This window comes from Oncorhynchus mykiss, chromosome 6, assembly GCF_013265735.2.
Source record: "Oncorhynchus mykiss isolate Arlee chromosome 6, USDA_OmykA_1.1, whole genome shotgun sequence".
In the NCBI taxonomy this organism is placed as follows: domain Eukaryota; kingdom Metazoa; phylum Chordata; class Actinopteri; order Salmoniformes; family Salmonidae; genus Oncorhynchus; species Oncorhynchus mykiss.
In genome coordinates, this window is record NC_048570.1 from 99,422,569 (window position 1) to 99,438,069 (window position 15,501).

General features: G+C 41.6%; 1 protein-coding gene across 1 annotated transcript in view; it reads left to right on the forward strand.

Moving 5' to 3' along the window:
• The first annotated feature begins 2,117 nt into the window (after window positions 1-2,117).
• Window positions 2,118-15,501, forward strand: part of LOC110498619 (isocitrate dehydrogenase [NADP], mitochondrial-like) — a 44,965-nt gene continuing 31,581 nt past the window's right edge. Inside the window, exons 1-2 of the mRNA XM_036981706.1 lie at window positions 2,118-2,606; window positions 4,882-4,973. Coding sequence (XP_036837601.1) covers window positions 2,489-2,606; window positions 4,882-4,973 — 210 coding nt within the window. The 5' untranslated portion in view covers window positions 2,118-2,488. The remainder of the gene's footprint in view (window positions 2,607-4,881; window positions 4,974-15,501) is intronic.

A 15,501-nucleotide genomic window follows, 5' to 3' on the forward strand; every position in this document is an offset into this window, starting at 1 on the left:
CCTATCCACAACCTCAAACAGTCACACGCCAAACTCCACTATGGCCAAGGCCAAAGAGCTGTCAAAGGACACCAGAAACAAAATTGTAGACCTGCACAAGGCTAGGAAGACTGAATCTGCAATAGGTAAGCAGCTTGGTTTGAAGAAATCAACTGTGGGAGCAATTATTAGGAAATGGAAGACATAATAGACCACTGATAATCTCCCTCGATCTGGGGCTCCACGCAAGATCTCACCCCGTGGGGTCAAAATGATCACAAGAACAGTGAGCAAAAATACCAGAACCACACGGGGGCACCTAGTGAATGGTCTGCAGAAAGCTGGGACCAAAGTAACAAAGCCTACCATCAGTAACACACTACGCCGCCAGGGACTCAAATCCTGCAGTGCCAGACGTGTCCCCCTACTTAAGCCAGTACATGTCCAGGCCCATCTGAAGTTTGCTAGAGAGCATTTGGATGATCCAGAAGAAGATTGGGATAATGTCATATGGTCAGATGAAACCAAAATATAACTTTTTGGTAAAAGCTCAACTCGTCGTGTTTGGAGGACAAAGAATGCTGAGTTGCATCCAAAGGACACCATACCTACTGTGAAGCATGGGGGTGGAAACATCATGCTTTGGGGCTGTTTTTCTGCAAAGGGACCAGGACAACTGATCCGTGTAAAGGAAAGAATGAATGGGGCCATGTATCGTGAGATTTTGAGTGAAAACCTCCTTCCATCAGCAAGGGCATTGAAGATGAAACGTGGCTGGGTCTTTCCGCATGACAATGATCCCAAACACACCGCCCGGGCAACGAAGGAGTGGCTTCGTAAGAAGCATTTCAAGGTCCTGGAGTGGCCTGGCCAGTCTCCAGATCTCAACCCCATAGAAAATCTTTGGAGGGAGTTGAAAGTTCGTGTTGCCCAGCAACAGCCCCAAAACATCACTGCTCTAGAGGAGATCTGCATGGAGGAATGGGCCAAAATACCAGCAACAGTGTGTGAAAAGCTTGTGAAGACTTACAGAAAACGTTTGACCTCTGTCATTGCCAACAAAGTGTGTATTACAAAGTATTGAGATAAACTTTTGTTATTGACCAAATACTTATTTTCCACCATAATTTGCAAATAAATTCTTTAAAAATCCTACAATGTGATTTCTGGATTTTCTTTTCTCATTTTGTCTGTCATAGTTGAAGTGTACCTATGATGAAAATTACAGGCCTCTCTCATCTTTTTATGTGGGAGAACTTACACAATTGGTGGCTGACTAAATACGTTTTATGCCCCACTGTACATCATGAGATTATTAGTAGTAAACAGTTTGCAGATATAGAGCGGGTAGGCTACCTACAATATGAGTTTATAATGGAGAAGAGCAATAGTATTATTAGTTAACAGCTCACAGATATAGAGTGGGTAGGCTACCTACATTATGAGTTTATTAGTAGTTACCAGCTCACAGATATAGTGCGGGTAGGCTACCTACATTATGAGTTTATTAGTAGTTAACAGCTCACAGATATAGTGCGGGTAGGCTACCTACATTATGAGTTTATTAGTAGTTAACAGCTCACAGATATAGTGCGGGTAGGCTACCTACATTATGAGTTTATTAGTAGTTAACAGCTCACAGATATAGTGTGGGTAGGCTACCTACATTATGAGTTTATTAGTAGTTAACAGCTCACAGATATAGTGCGGGTAGGCTACCTACATTATGAGTTTATTAGTAGTTAACAGCTCACAGATATAGTGCGGGTAGGCTACCTACATTATGAGTTTATTAGTAGTTAACAGCTCACAGATATAGTGCGGGTAGGCTACCTACATTATGAGTTTATTATGGAGAAGAGCGATATTATTAGTAGATAATTAACAGCTCGCAGATATAGAGCGGGTAGGCTACCTACATTATGAGTTTATTATGGAGAAGAGCGATATTATTTGTATTTGTCAATCGGCAGCCAAGCATCGCTCATCATGTCACCAGAATAAAACCCTCGATATTTATTGGAAAGGTGCATCAAGCTCATCACCTTCCACATTCACCACCCGGTGAAGTTCATCATTTATTTTATCTGTAGCCTTATAAATTGCATGCTTTCCAGAGTCCTAGTGGTAGGACCACACAACGTATCATTGTGTGACTCCAAGTTTATTAAATCAATATTTGCGTATCCACCTCCATTTCTCGCATAATACATTTTACAGACACAAAAAGATCCCACCATGTCGAATGAACAATATATCTGTCAGCATTTAAAAAAATAAATACCGGCATTTCATGTTTACATCAGCCCTGTCATTACTTTTTTCATAGGTCAGGTCATTCATCTGCATGAAATGGTTGGATGGAAACTTGATTGGTGACGCTTAAGTGTGTTGAATATAACCGGACGGACGCCCATAAAATATACATAGCCTAATTTATTTACCGGCTGTCGGGTATTCATTCATATAAGGCCTGTCCTCGTGGTCATAACCGTCTCTCCGGTGAACCATGACGGGATACCTTAGGGTTCTGTCCTCCGTCTCGAGGTATGGAGCGACGTTTACCGAAAACCCTGCTATGCTTGCGCCTGCTGCCGCCGTGTGCCAGAGTCTGCGACACAGAAACTGTGAGTCTTTAAACTGAACCAAAACTCCTCTAGCTGCTAAGGTAGCCTGGTTTCACTGCACAGTCGTCCTCGCATGGAATAGATTCATCTGTTCAGAGTATACATTGCCAATGTATTTTATGTACAAAGTAGTGGATGTGCAGGAGTGACCTTTGATTTGTTACGTCGTATTGTTTGTGTCACAGCAATGCGATGTCGTGGCATCAGAACATATGGTGGGAACTGTGAAATTATGGGGATTTGGAATATTGTAAAAGTTGACAAACTGTGTAGAATGTTAAAAAAACAGAGGTAACATTGTCACATCACACATTGTAGGCGACCTCAATACATACAATTACAATTCAACAACGGTATAATGTACTGGCATACTTTATGCCAGGTGCCAAAGTCCAGACAGTATATGAGTGCTAACATTTTAAGGCTGGGGGGGGGGGGGGGTTGTCTGGCTGTTCTGAATCTGACATGGTGTCATGTGTTACTATACTGTAGTAATAATGTATGTTTTTAATGTTTAATATGACCTGGTGTTTCCAGATGCAGCTAAACACATCAAGGTGGACCAGACAGTGTGTTACTGTAATAACATGTTACTGTAATGATGTGTTTAATGGTTTCAGATATTACTGTAATAACATGTTACTGTAAAAATGTGTTACTGTAATAATGTGTTACTGTAATCATGTGTTTATTGTTTAATGGTTTCAGATGTTACTGTAATGTGTTTATGGTTTCAGATGTTACTGTAATGATGTGTTACATGTTTAATGGTTTCAGATGTTACGGTAATGATGTGTTACATGTTTAATGGTTTCAGATGTTACTGTAATGATGTGTTACATGTTTATGGTTCAGATGTTACTGTAATGATGTGTTACATGTTTGATGGTTTCAGATGTTACTGTAATGATGTGTTACATGTTTAATGGTTTCAGATGTTACGGTAATGATGTGTTACATGTTTATGGTTTCAGATGTTACTGTAATAACATGTTACTGTAATAATGTGTTTAATGGTTTTTGATGTGTTACTGTAAAAATGTGTTAAATGGTTTCAGATGTTACTGTAATAATGTGTAATGTTTGAATGGTTTCAGATATTACTGTAATGTGTTTGTTGGTTTCACATGTTACTGTAATATGTTTAATGGTTTCAGATGTTACTGTAATGATGTGTTACATGTTTAATGGTTTCAGATGTGTTACTGTAATAAAATGTTACTGTAAAAATGTGTTTAATGGGTTTAGATGTGTTACTGTAATAACATGTTACTGTAAAAATGTGTTTGTTCAATGGTTTCACCTGGTGTTTCCAGATGCAGCTAAACATATCAAGGTGGACCATGTTGAGTCACTGTAATAACATGTTTATTGGTTTCAGATTTTACTGTAATCATGTGTTACATGTTTAATGGTATCAGATTTGACTGTAATCATGTGTTTCATGTTTAATGGTTTCAGATGTTACTGTAATCATGTGTTTAATAGTTTCAGATGTCACTGTAATCATGTGTTTAATAGTTTCAGATGTTACTGTAATCATGTGTTTAATGGTTTAATGGTTTCAGATGTTACTGTAATCATGTGTTTAATGGTTTAATAGTTTCAGATGTCACTGTAATCATGTGTTTAATGGTTTCAGATGTCACAGTAATCATGTGTTTAATGGTTTCAGATGTCACAGTAATCATGTGTTTAATGGTTTCAGATGTCACTGTAATCATGTGTTTAATAGTTTCAGATGTCACAGTAATCATGTGTTTAATGGTTTCAGATGTCACTGTAATCATGTGTTTAATAGTTTCAGATGTCACTGTAATCATGTGTTTAATGGTTTCAGATGTTACTGTAATCATGTGTTTAATGGTTTAATGGTTTCAGATGTCACTGTAATCATGTGTTTAATGGTTTCAGATGTCACAGTAATCATGTGTTTAATGGTTTAATGGTTTCAGATGTCACAGTAATCATGTGTTTAATGGTTTCAGATGTCACAGTAATCATGTGTTTAATGGTTTAATGGTTTCAGATGTCACAGTAATCATGTGTTTAATGGTTTCAGATGTCACTGTAATCATGTGTTTAATGGTTTCAGATGTCACTGTAATCATGTGTTTAATGGTTTAATGGTTTCAGATGTTACTGTAATGTGTTTAATGTTTTCAACCGTTACTGTAATATGTTTAAAGTTGAATGGTTTCAGATGTCACTGTAATAATGTGTTTAATGGTTTCAAATGTTACTGTAAAAATGGTTTAATGTTTAATGGTTTTAGATGTAGTTAAGCGTATCAAGGTGAACCAGCCGGTGGTGGAGATGGATGGAGATGAGATGACAAGGATCATCTGGGAGTTCATCAAGGAGAAGGTACTGTAGTACACCATGGACCTCTAACCCCTAACTCTACTGTACACCATGGACCTCTAACCCCTAACTCTACTGTACACCATGGACCTCTAACCCCTAACTCTACTGTACACCATGGACCTCTAACCCCTAACTCTACTGTACACCATGGACCTCTAACCCCTAACTCTACTGTATACCATGGACCTCTAACCCCTAACTCTACACCATGGGCCTCTAACCCCTAACTCTACTGTACACCATGGACCTCTAACCCCTAACTCTACTGTACACCATGGACCTCTAACCCCTAACTCTACTGTATACCATGGACCTCTAACCCCTAACTCTACACCATGGGCCTCTAACCCCTAACTCTACTGTACACCATGGACCTTTAACCCCTAACTATACTGTACACCATGGACCTTTAACCCCTAACTCTACTGTACACCATGGACCTCTAACCCCTAACTATACTGTACACCATGGACCTCAAAACCCCTAACTCTACTGTACACCATGGACCTCTAACCCCTAACTATACTGTACACCATGGACCTCTAACCCCTAACTCTACTGTATACCATGGACCTCAAACCCCTAACTCTACTGTACACCATGGACCTCTAACCCTAATTCTACACCATGGGCCTCTAACCCCTAACTCTACTGTACACCATGGACCTCTAAGCCCTAACTCTACTGTACACCATGGACCTCTAACTCCTAACTCTACTGTACACCATGGACCTCTAAGCCCTAACTCTACTGTACACCATGGACCTCTAACTCTACTGTACACCATGAACCTCTAACCCCTAACTCTACTGTACACCATGGACCTCTAACCCCTAACTCTAACACTACATATCTACAATACAAAATGTATAATACCGCCAAACAAAAATATTACAATTTACCTGTGTGTAGAGTTTGTGTGCTAGCGCTTGTATGCATGTCTGTATCTTTGTGTTTGTTTCTCTTCACAGTACCTGCTTCTCCATAAGGTCTATTTTTACCTTTAAAAAAAAATCTGATTCTACTGCTTGGATCAGTTACCTGATGTGGAATAGAGTTCCATGTAGTCATGGCTCTATGTTGTACTGTGCGCCTCCCATAGTCTGTTCTGAACATGTGAAGAGACCTCTGGTGGCATGTCTTGTGGGGCATGCATGAATGTCCGAGCTGTGTGCTAATAGTTTAAACAGACAGCTCGGTGCATTCAGCATGTCAACACTTCTTACAAAAACAAGTAGTGATGAAGTCAATCTCTCCTCCACTTTGAGCCATGAGAGATTGACATGCATATCATTCATGTTAGCTCCCCGTGTACTTTTAAGGGCCAGCCATGCTGCCCTGTTTTGAACCAACTGTAAAGTCCCTCTTTGTGGCACCTGATCACACTACTGAAAAGTAGTCCAGGTGTGACAAAACTAGGGCCTGTAGGACCTACCTTGTTGTTAGTGTTGTTAAGAAGGCAGAGCAGCGCTTTATTATGGACAGACTTCTCCCCATCCTAGCTACTGTTGTATCAATATGTTTTGACCATGACAGTTTACAATCCAGGGTTACTCCAAGCAGTTTCGTTACCTCAACTTGCTCAATTTCCACATTATTCATTACAAGATTTAGTTGAGGTTTAGTGAAATGTTGGTCCAAAATACAATGCTTTTAGTTTTGGAAATATTTAGGACAAACTTATTCCCTGCCACCCATTCTTTTTTTTTCTTTTTGAATTTTACCCCTTTTTCTCCCCAATTTCGTGGTATCCAATTGTTGTAGTAGCTACTACAGTGCCTTGCGAAAGTATTCGGCCCCCTTGAACTTTGCGACCTTTTGCCACATTTCAGGCTTCAAACATAAAGATATAAAACTGTATTTTTTTGTGAAGAATCAACAACAAGTGGGACCCAATCATGAAGTGGAACGACATTTATTGTATATTTGAAACTTTTTTAACAAATCAGAAACTGAAAAATTGGGCGTGCAAAATTATTCAGCCCCCTTAAGTTAATACTTTGTAGCGCCACCTTTGCTGTGATTACAGCTGTAAGTCGCTTGGGGTATGTCTCTATCAGTTTTGCACATCGAGAGACTGAACTTTTTCCCATTCCTCCTTGCAAAACAGCTCGAGCTCAGTGAGGTTGGATGGAGAGCATTTGTGAACAGCAGTTTTCAGTTCTTTCCACAGATTCTCGATTGGATTCAGGTCTGGACTTTGACTTGGCCATTCTAACACCTGGATATATTTATTTTTGAACCATTCCATTGTAGATTTTGCTTTATGTTTTGGATCATTGTCTTGTTGGAAGACAAATCTCCGTCCCAGTCTCAGGTCTTTTGCAGACTCCATCAGGTTTTCTTCCAGAATGGTCCTGTATTTGGCTCCATCCATCTTCCCATCAATTTTAACCATCTTCCCTGTCCCTGCTGAAGAAAAGCAGGCCCAAACCATGATGCTGCCACCACCATGTTTGACAGTGGGGATGGTGTGTTCAGTGTGACGAGCTGTGTTGCTTTTACGCCAAACATAACATTTTGCATTGTTGCCAAAAAGTTCAATTTTGGTTTCATCTGACCAGAGCACCTTCTTCCACATCTTTGGTGTGTCTCCCAGGTGGCTTGTGGCAAACTTTAAACAACACTTTTTATGGATATCTTTAAGAAATGGCTTTCTTCTTGCCACTCTTCCATAAAGGCCAGATTTGTGCAATATACGACTGATTGTTGTCCTATGGACACCACCTCAGCTGTAGATCTCTGCAGTTCATCCATGAGTGATCATGGGCCTCTTGGCTGCATCTTTGATCAGTCTTCTCCTTGTATAAGCTGAAAGTTTAGAGGGACGGCCAGGTCTTGGTAGATTTGCAGTGGTCTGATACTCCTTCCATTTCAATATTATCGCTTGCACAGTGCTCCTTGGGATGTTTAAAGCTTGGGAAATCTTTTTGTATCCAAATCTGGCTTTAAACTTCTTCACAACAATATCTCGGACCTGCCTGGTGTGTTCCTTGTTCTTCATGATGCTCTCTGCGCTTTTAACGGACCTCTGAGACTATCATAGTGCAGGTGCATTTATACGGAGACTTGATTACACACAGGTGGATTGTATTTATCATCATTAGTCATTTAGGTCAACATTGGATCATTCAGAGATCCTCACTGAACTTCTGGAGAGAGTTTGCTGCACTGAAAGTAAAGGGGCTGAATAATTTTGCACGCCCAATTTTTCCATTTTTGATTTGTTAAAAAAGTTTGAAATATCCAATAAATGTCGTTCCACTTCATGATTGTGTCCCACTTGTTGTTGATTCTTCACAAAAAAATACAGTTTTATATCTTTATGTTTGAAGCCTGAAATGTGGCAAAAGTTCGCAAAGTTCAAGGGGGCCGAATACTTTCGCAAGGCACTGTATCTTGTCTCATCGCTACAACTCCCGTACGGGCTCAGGAGAGACGAAGGTTGAAAGTCATGCGTCCTCCGATACACAACCCAACCAAGCCGCACTGCTTCTTAACACAGCACGCATCCAACCCGGAAGCCAGCCGCACCAATGCGCCGGAGGAAACACCGTGCACCTGGCCACCTTGGTTAGCGCACACTGCGCCCAGCCCGCCACAGGAGTCGCTGGTGCGCGATGAGACAAAGACACCCCTACCGACCAAGCCCTCCCTAACCCGGGCGACGTTAGGCGTCGCCCCACGGACCTCCCGGTCGCGGCCGGTTACGACAGAGCCTGGGCGCGAACCCAGGGACTCTGATGGCACAGCTGGCGCTGCAGTACAGCGCCCTTAACAACTGCGCCACCCGGGAGGCCCTTCCTGCCACCCATTCTGAAACTAACTGCAGCTCTTTAAGTGTTGGGGCTCCCGAGTGGCGCAGCGGTGTAAGGTACTGCATCTCAGTACTAGAGGCATCACTACAGACCCTGGTTCGATCCCGGGCTGTATCTCAACCCGGCCGTGATTGGGAGTGTCATAGGGCGGCGCACAATTGGCCCAGCGTCGTCCGGGTCAGTGGATGGTTTGGCCGGGGTAATCCGTCATTGTAAAATAAGAATGTGTTCTGATTTGCGTAGTTAAATAATATAAAATAAAACGTGTTCCAGTCATTTCAGTCGCTGTAGTAGCTGATGTGTATAGTGTTGAGTCAGCCACATGCATAGACATACATTTACTTAAAGCCAGTGGCATGTCATTACTAAAGATTTAAAATGAAAGGGGCCTAAACAGCTGCCCTGGGGAATTCCCGATTCTACCTGGATTTTGTTTGGCAAGGTTAAAGAACACCCTCTGTTAGACAAGTAACTCTTTATCCGCAATATAGCAGGGGGTGTAAAGCCATAACACATCCATTTTTCCAGCAGCAGACTATGATCGATAATGTCAAAAGTCTAACAAAACAGCCCCCACAATTTATTCATTATACATTTCTCTCAGCCAATCATCAGTAATTTGTGTAAGTGCTGTGCTTGTTGAAGGTCCTTCCCTATAAGCGTGCTGAAAGTCTGTTGTCAATTTGTTTATTGTGAAATAGCATTGTGTCTGGTCAAACACAATTTTTTCCAAAAGTTTACTAAGGGTTGGTGACAGGTTGATTGGTCGGCTATTTGAGCCAGTAAAGGGGGCTTTAATATTCTTAGGTAGCGGAATGACTTTAGCTTTCCTCCAGGCCTGAGGGCACACACTTTCTAGTAGGCTTATATTGAAAAAATGGCAAATAGGAGTGGCAATATCATCCACTATTATCTTCAGTAATTTTTCATTCAGGTTGTCAGACCCCGGTGGCTTGTAATTGTTGATGGACAATTTTTCACCTCTTCCACACTCACTTTACAGAATTTAAAAGTACAATGGTTGTCTTTCATAATTTGATCACATATACTTGGATGTGTAGTGTCAGCGTTACACAGTTTACAGTTTGAAGCTTTTTCTTGAGTGGGCAGCTTGATGATAGCCAGTCAATATTTAAATCACCAAAGAAAATATACTTCTATGTTGATATCACATACATGCAAAAATCGCTGACGACTTTTATTTCCCTCACCAACTTTAAACATCAGCTAACCGATCGCTGCAGCTGTACATAGTCCATCTGTAAATAGCCCACCCAATCTACCTACCTCATCCCCATATTGTTTATATTTACTTTCTGCTCTTTTGCACACCAGTATCTCTACTTGCACATCATCATCTGCTCATTTATCACTCCAGTGTTAATCTGCTAAATTGTAATTATTCGCTCCTATCACCTATTTATTGCCTACCTCTTCATGTCTTTTGCACACACTCTATATAGACTTTCTTTTTTCTACTGTGTCATTGACTTGTTTATTGTGTTATTGGCTTGTTTATTGTTTATTCCATGTGTAACTCTGTGTTGTTGTCTGTGTCACACTGCTTTGCTATGCTTTATCTTGGCCAGGTCACAGTTGTAAATGAGAACTTGTTCTCAACTGGCCTACCTGGTTAAATAAAGGTTAAATAAATCAAATAAAAAACATCAAGCATTTCACACACTGTTAGTGGTGACCACTTGGTGGTCTATAGCATCTTCCCACCAGAATGGGCTTTAGGTGAGGCAGATGAACCTGTAGCCATATTACTTCAACAGTATTTAAGATGAGATCCTCTCTAAGTTTTACAGGAATGAATATAGACCGCAACACCGCCCCCATTGGCATTTTCTGTAGATCTTATAACCATGTATTGCTACCACTGTATCATCAAAGGTATTATCTAAGTGTGTTTCAGAGATAGTCAGAATATGAATGTCATCTGTTACAAGTAAGTTATTGACTTCATGAACCTTGTTTCTCAGGCTGTTTATGTTAATATGGGCTATTTTTTAGCACCTTTCTGGGTTTGATTGATTTTAATGCTTTACTGGGAAGCTTATCAGAAGTAGACTTCCTCATGTTATTTATAGTGGAGCTGATAGTGCAGGGTGAGCTGCACACAGTGGACTTCCTATGAGTCCAGGAGCCATTGATAAGTCACTGTCCTGACCACTAACAGTACTGTACACCATGGACCACTGTCCTGACCACTCTAACAGTACTGTACACTATAGACCACTGTCCTGACCACTCTAACAGTACTGTACACCATGGACCACTGTCCTGACCACTCTAACAGTACTGTACACCATGGACCACTGTCCTGACCACTCTAACAGTACTGTACACCATGGACCACTGTCCTGACCACTCTAACAGTACTGTACACTATAGACCACTGTCCTGACCACTCTAACAGTACTGTACACCATGGACCACTGTCCTGACCACTCTAACAGTACTGTACACCATGGACCACTGTCCTGACCACTCTAACAGTACTGTACACTATAGACCACTGTCCTGACCACTCTAACAGTACTGTAAACCATGGACCACTGTCCTGACCACTCTAACAGTACTGTACACCATGGACCACTGTTCTGACCACTCTAACAGTACTGTACACCATGGACCACTGTCCTGACCACACTAACAGTACTGTACACTATAGACCACTGTCCTGACCACTCTAACAGTACTGTACACTATAGACCACTGTCCTGACCACTCTAACAGTACTATACACTATAGACCACTGTCCTGACCACTCTAACAGTACTGTAAACCATGGACCACTGTCCTGACCACACTAACTGTACTGTACACCATGGACCACTGTCCTGACCACTCTAACAGTACTGTACACCATAGACCACTGTCCTGACCACTCTAACAGTACTGTACACCATAGACCACTGTCCTGACCACTCTAACAGTACTATACACCATGGACCACTGTTCTGACCACTCTAACAGTACTGTATACCATGGACCACTGTCCTGACCACTCTAACAGTACTGTACACTATGGACCACTGTCCTGACCACTCTAACAGTACTGTACACCATGGACCACTGTCCTGACCACTCTAACAGTACTGTACACCATGGACCACTGTCCTGACCACTCTAACAGTACTATACACCATGGACCACTGTCCTGACCACTCTAACAGTACTGTACACTATAGACCACTGTCCTGACCACTCTAACAGTACTGTACACCATGGACCACTGTTCTGACCACTCTAACAGTACTGTACACCATGGACCACTGTCCTGACCACACTAACAGTACTGTACACTATAGACCACTGTCCTGACCACTCTAACAGTACTGTACACTATAGACCACTGTCCTGACCACTCTAACAGTACTATGCACTATAGACCACTGTCCTGACCACTCTAACAGTACTGTACACCAGGGACCACTGTCCTGACCACTCTAACAGTACTGTACACCATGGACCACTGTCCTGACCACTCTAACAGTACTGTACACTATAGACCACTGTCCTGACCACTCTAACAGTACTATACACTATAGACCACTGTCCTGACCACTCTAACAGTACTGTACACCATGGACCGACCACTGTCCTGACCACACTAACAGTACTGTACACCATGGACCACTGTCCTGACCACTCTAACAGTACTGTACACTATAGACCACTGTCCTGACCAGGTCTTGTAATGTCTGAGGAAACGATGGATTAATTATGGACAGAAAGTATCCACTTCATTCCCATGTTTTATGACCTGAAATAAAAGATCCCAGAAATGTTCCATACTCACAAAATGCTTATTTCTCTCAAATGTTGTGCACAAATTTGCTTACATTGCTGTTAGTGAGCATTTCACCTTTGCCAAGATAATCCATCCACATGACAGCTGTGGCATATCAAGAAGCTGATTAAACAGCATGATCATTACACAGGTGCACCTTGTGCTGGAGACAATAAAAAGCCATTCTAAAATGTGCAGTTCTTTCACACAACACAATGCCACAGATGTCTCAAGTTTTGAGGTAGCGTGCAATTGGCATGCTGCCTGCAGGAATGTCCACCAGAGCTGTTGTCAGAGAATTGAATGGCCATTTCTCTACCATAAGCTGCCTCCAACGTTGTTTTAGACAATTTGGCAATACAGTTAACCGGCCTAAAAACAACGCAGACCACGTGTAACCACGCCAGTCCAAGACCTCCACTTCCGGCTTCTTTACCTGCTGGATCGTCTGAGACTAACCACCCGAACAGCTGATTAAACTCTGGGTTCACACAACTGAATAATTTCTGCACGAACTGTCAGAAACGTCTCAGGGAAGCTCATCTGTGTGCTCGTTGTCCTCACCAGGGTCTTAACCTGACTGCAGTTTGGCGTTGTAACCAACTTCAGTGGGCAAATGCTCACCTTTGATGACACTGGCACGCTGGAGAAGTGTGCTCTTCACAAATGAATTAACTTAATCAACTTTTTCAACTGTACCGGGCAGATGGCAGACGGTATGGCGTCGTGTGGGCAAGTGGTTTGCAGATATCAACGTTGTGAATGGAGTGACGTGTATGACAGCGTGTTCCAGTTCCTGCCAATATCCAGCAACTTCACACAACCATTGAAGAGGAGTGGCACAACATTCCACAGGCCACAATCACCAGCCGGATGAACTCTATGCAAGGGGATGTGTCTTTCTGCATGAGGCAAATGGTGGTCACACCAGATACTGACTGGTTTTCTGATCCACACCTCTACTTTTATTAAAAAGCTATCTGTGACCAACAGATACATATCTGTACTCCCAGTCATGTTAAATCCATTTCCTTATTTGAACTGTAACTCATATAACGCGAACTCCTAGCAACCCAAAGGTTGCGAGTTCGAATCTCATCATGGACAACTTTAGCATTTTAGCTAATTAGAAAAAAAAATTGTAGCTATTTTTGAACTACTTTTAACCTAACTCCTAAATGTAACCTTAACCCCTAAACCCAGCTAACGTTAGCCAGTTAGTGAATATTAGCCACCTAGATGGAATTCAAATCATACAGGATGTTACGAATCATAATTCGTACAATATGTTACGAATTTGGTAAATGTACACTTGCTGACAGGTGTATAAAATCGAGCACACAGGCATGCAATCTCCATAGACACTCATTGGTAGTAGAATGGCCCGTACTGAAGTGTTCAGTGACTTTTAGCAACAGGTGTGGCTGAAATAGCTGAATCCACTAATTTGAAGGCGTGTCCACATACTTTTGGTCAGATAGTGTAAATGTAGCAAATTTGTAACATAAAATACAAAGAAACGTGCGCTCTCTTAACAACAGTCTATTCCTAGGATGCGTGAATTTCAAGTTTGGGGAAGCTACAATTTATCCTACCATTTCTACCGATCTGTTTGCCAGTTATGATTTTCATATGCACATATTCGTGAAACAATTTAATTTCAATTATAACGTATTCATTTCTCATGTGGTTAATAATACAAATCAGGATTAAAATGATAAAAATCTAAAAATGGAAATTCCACCCATGCGAGACCAACAGCCTCTGTCATAATAAATATTATGGACACATTGATTCACCGTGAGCCATTGGCGGCTAAAGAAATGAGAGGTGGCCAATGTACTAGTAAGCCTATAACTTCCATTGTCAACTAAGTAAAAATACATAAATCCAACAAAATATCCTGATGAAAATGCAGGTTCTTTCAATTGCATTCATCTCTCTACACCGCCTGTCTGCCCCCCTCCCTTTCTATCTGTCTTGACTTGAGCTATCACTAGTGAAGTGTAACATGGTAGCCTATCAAATCAATCAACTGGGTCTTGCCCAACGACTGTATATATGAAGCTCTGGCCAAAGATGTTGCTTGCAAACTTGCAACAATGTATCAACTAGCCTTTTCAGAGCCCTCAGAGTTTCCCACCAGTGAGCTCTGGACAGACAGCTGTTTTTGTGCAAAAGGAAATGTTGAGGTATTTTATGACGTTCCACTCGATATATTGGATACTGTGGATTGTTTCAAATCACAAGCCTGTAGGTCTATATACCAAGCCTGTAGGTCTATATACCAAGCCTGTAGGTCTATATACCAAGCCTGTAGGTCTATATACCAAGCCTGTAGGGTCTATATACCAAGCCTGTAGGTCTATATACCAAGCCTGTAGGGTCTATATACCAAGCCTGTAGGTCTATATACCAAGCCTGTAGGGTCTATATACCAAGCCTGTAGGTCTATATACCAAGCCTGTAGGGTCTATATACCAAGCCTGTAGGTCTATATACCAAGCCTGTAGGTCTATATACCAAGCCTGTAGGGTCTATATACCAAGCCTGTAGGGTCTATATACCAAGCCTGTAGGTCTATATACCAAGCCTGTAGGGTCTATATACCAAGCCTGTAGGTCTATATACCAAGCCTGTAGGGTCTATATACCAAGCCTGTAGGTCTATATACCAAGCCTGTAGGGTCTATATACCAAGCCTGTAGGTCTATATACCAAGCCTGTAGGTCTATATACCAAGCCTGTAGGGTCTATATACCAAGCCTGCAGGGTCTATATACCAAGCCTGTAGGTCTATATACCAAGCCTGTAGGTCTATATACCAAGCCTGTAGGGTCTATATACCAAGCCTGTAGGTCTATATACCAAGCCTGTAGGTCTATATACCAAGCCTGTAGGTCTATATACCA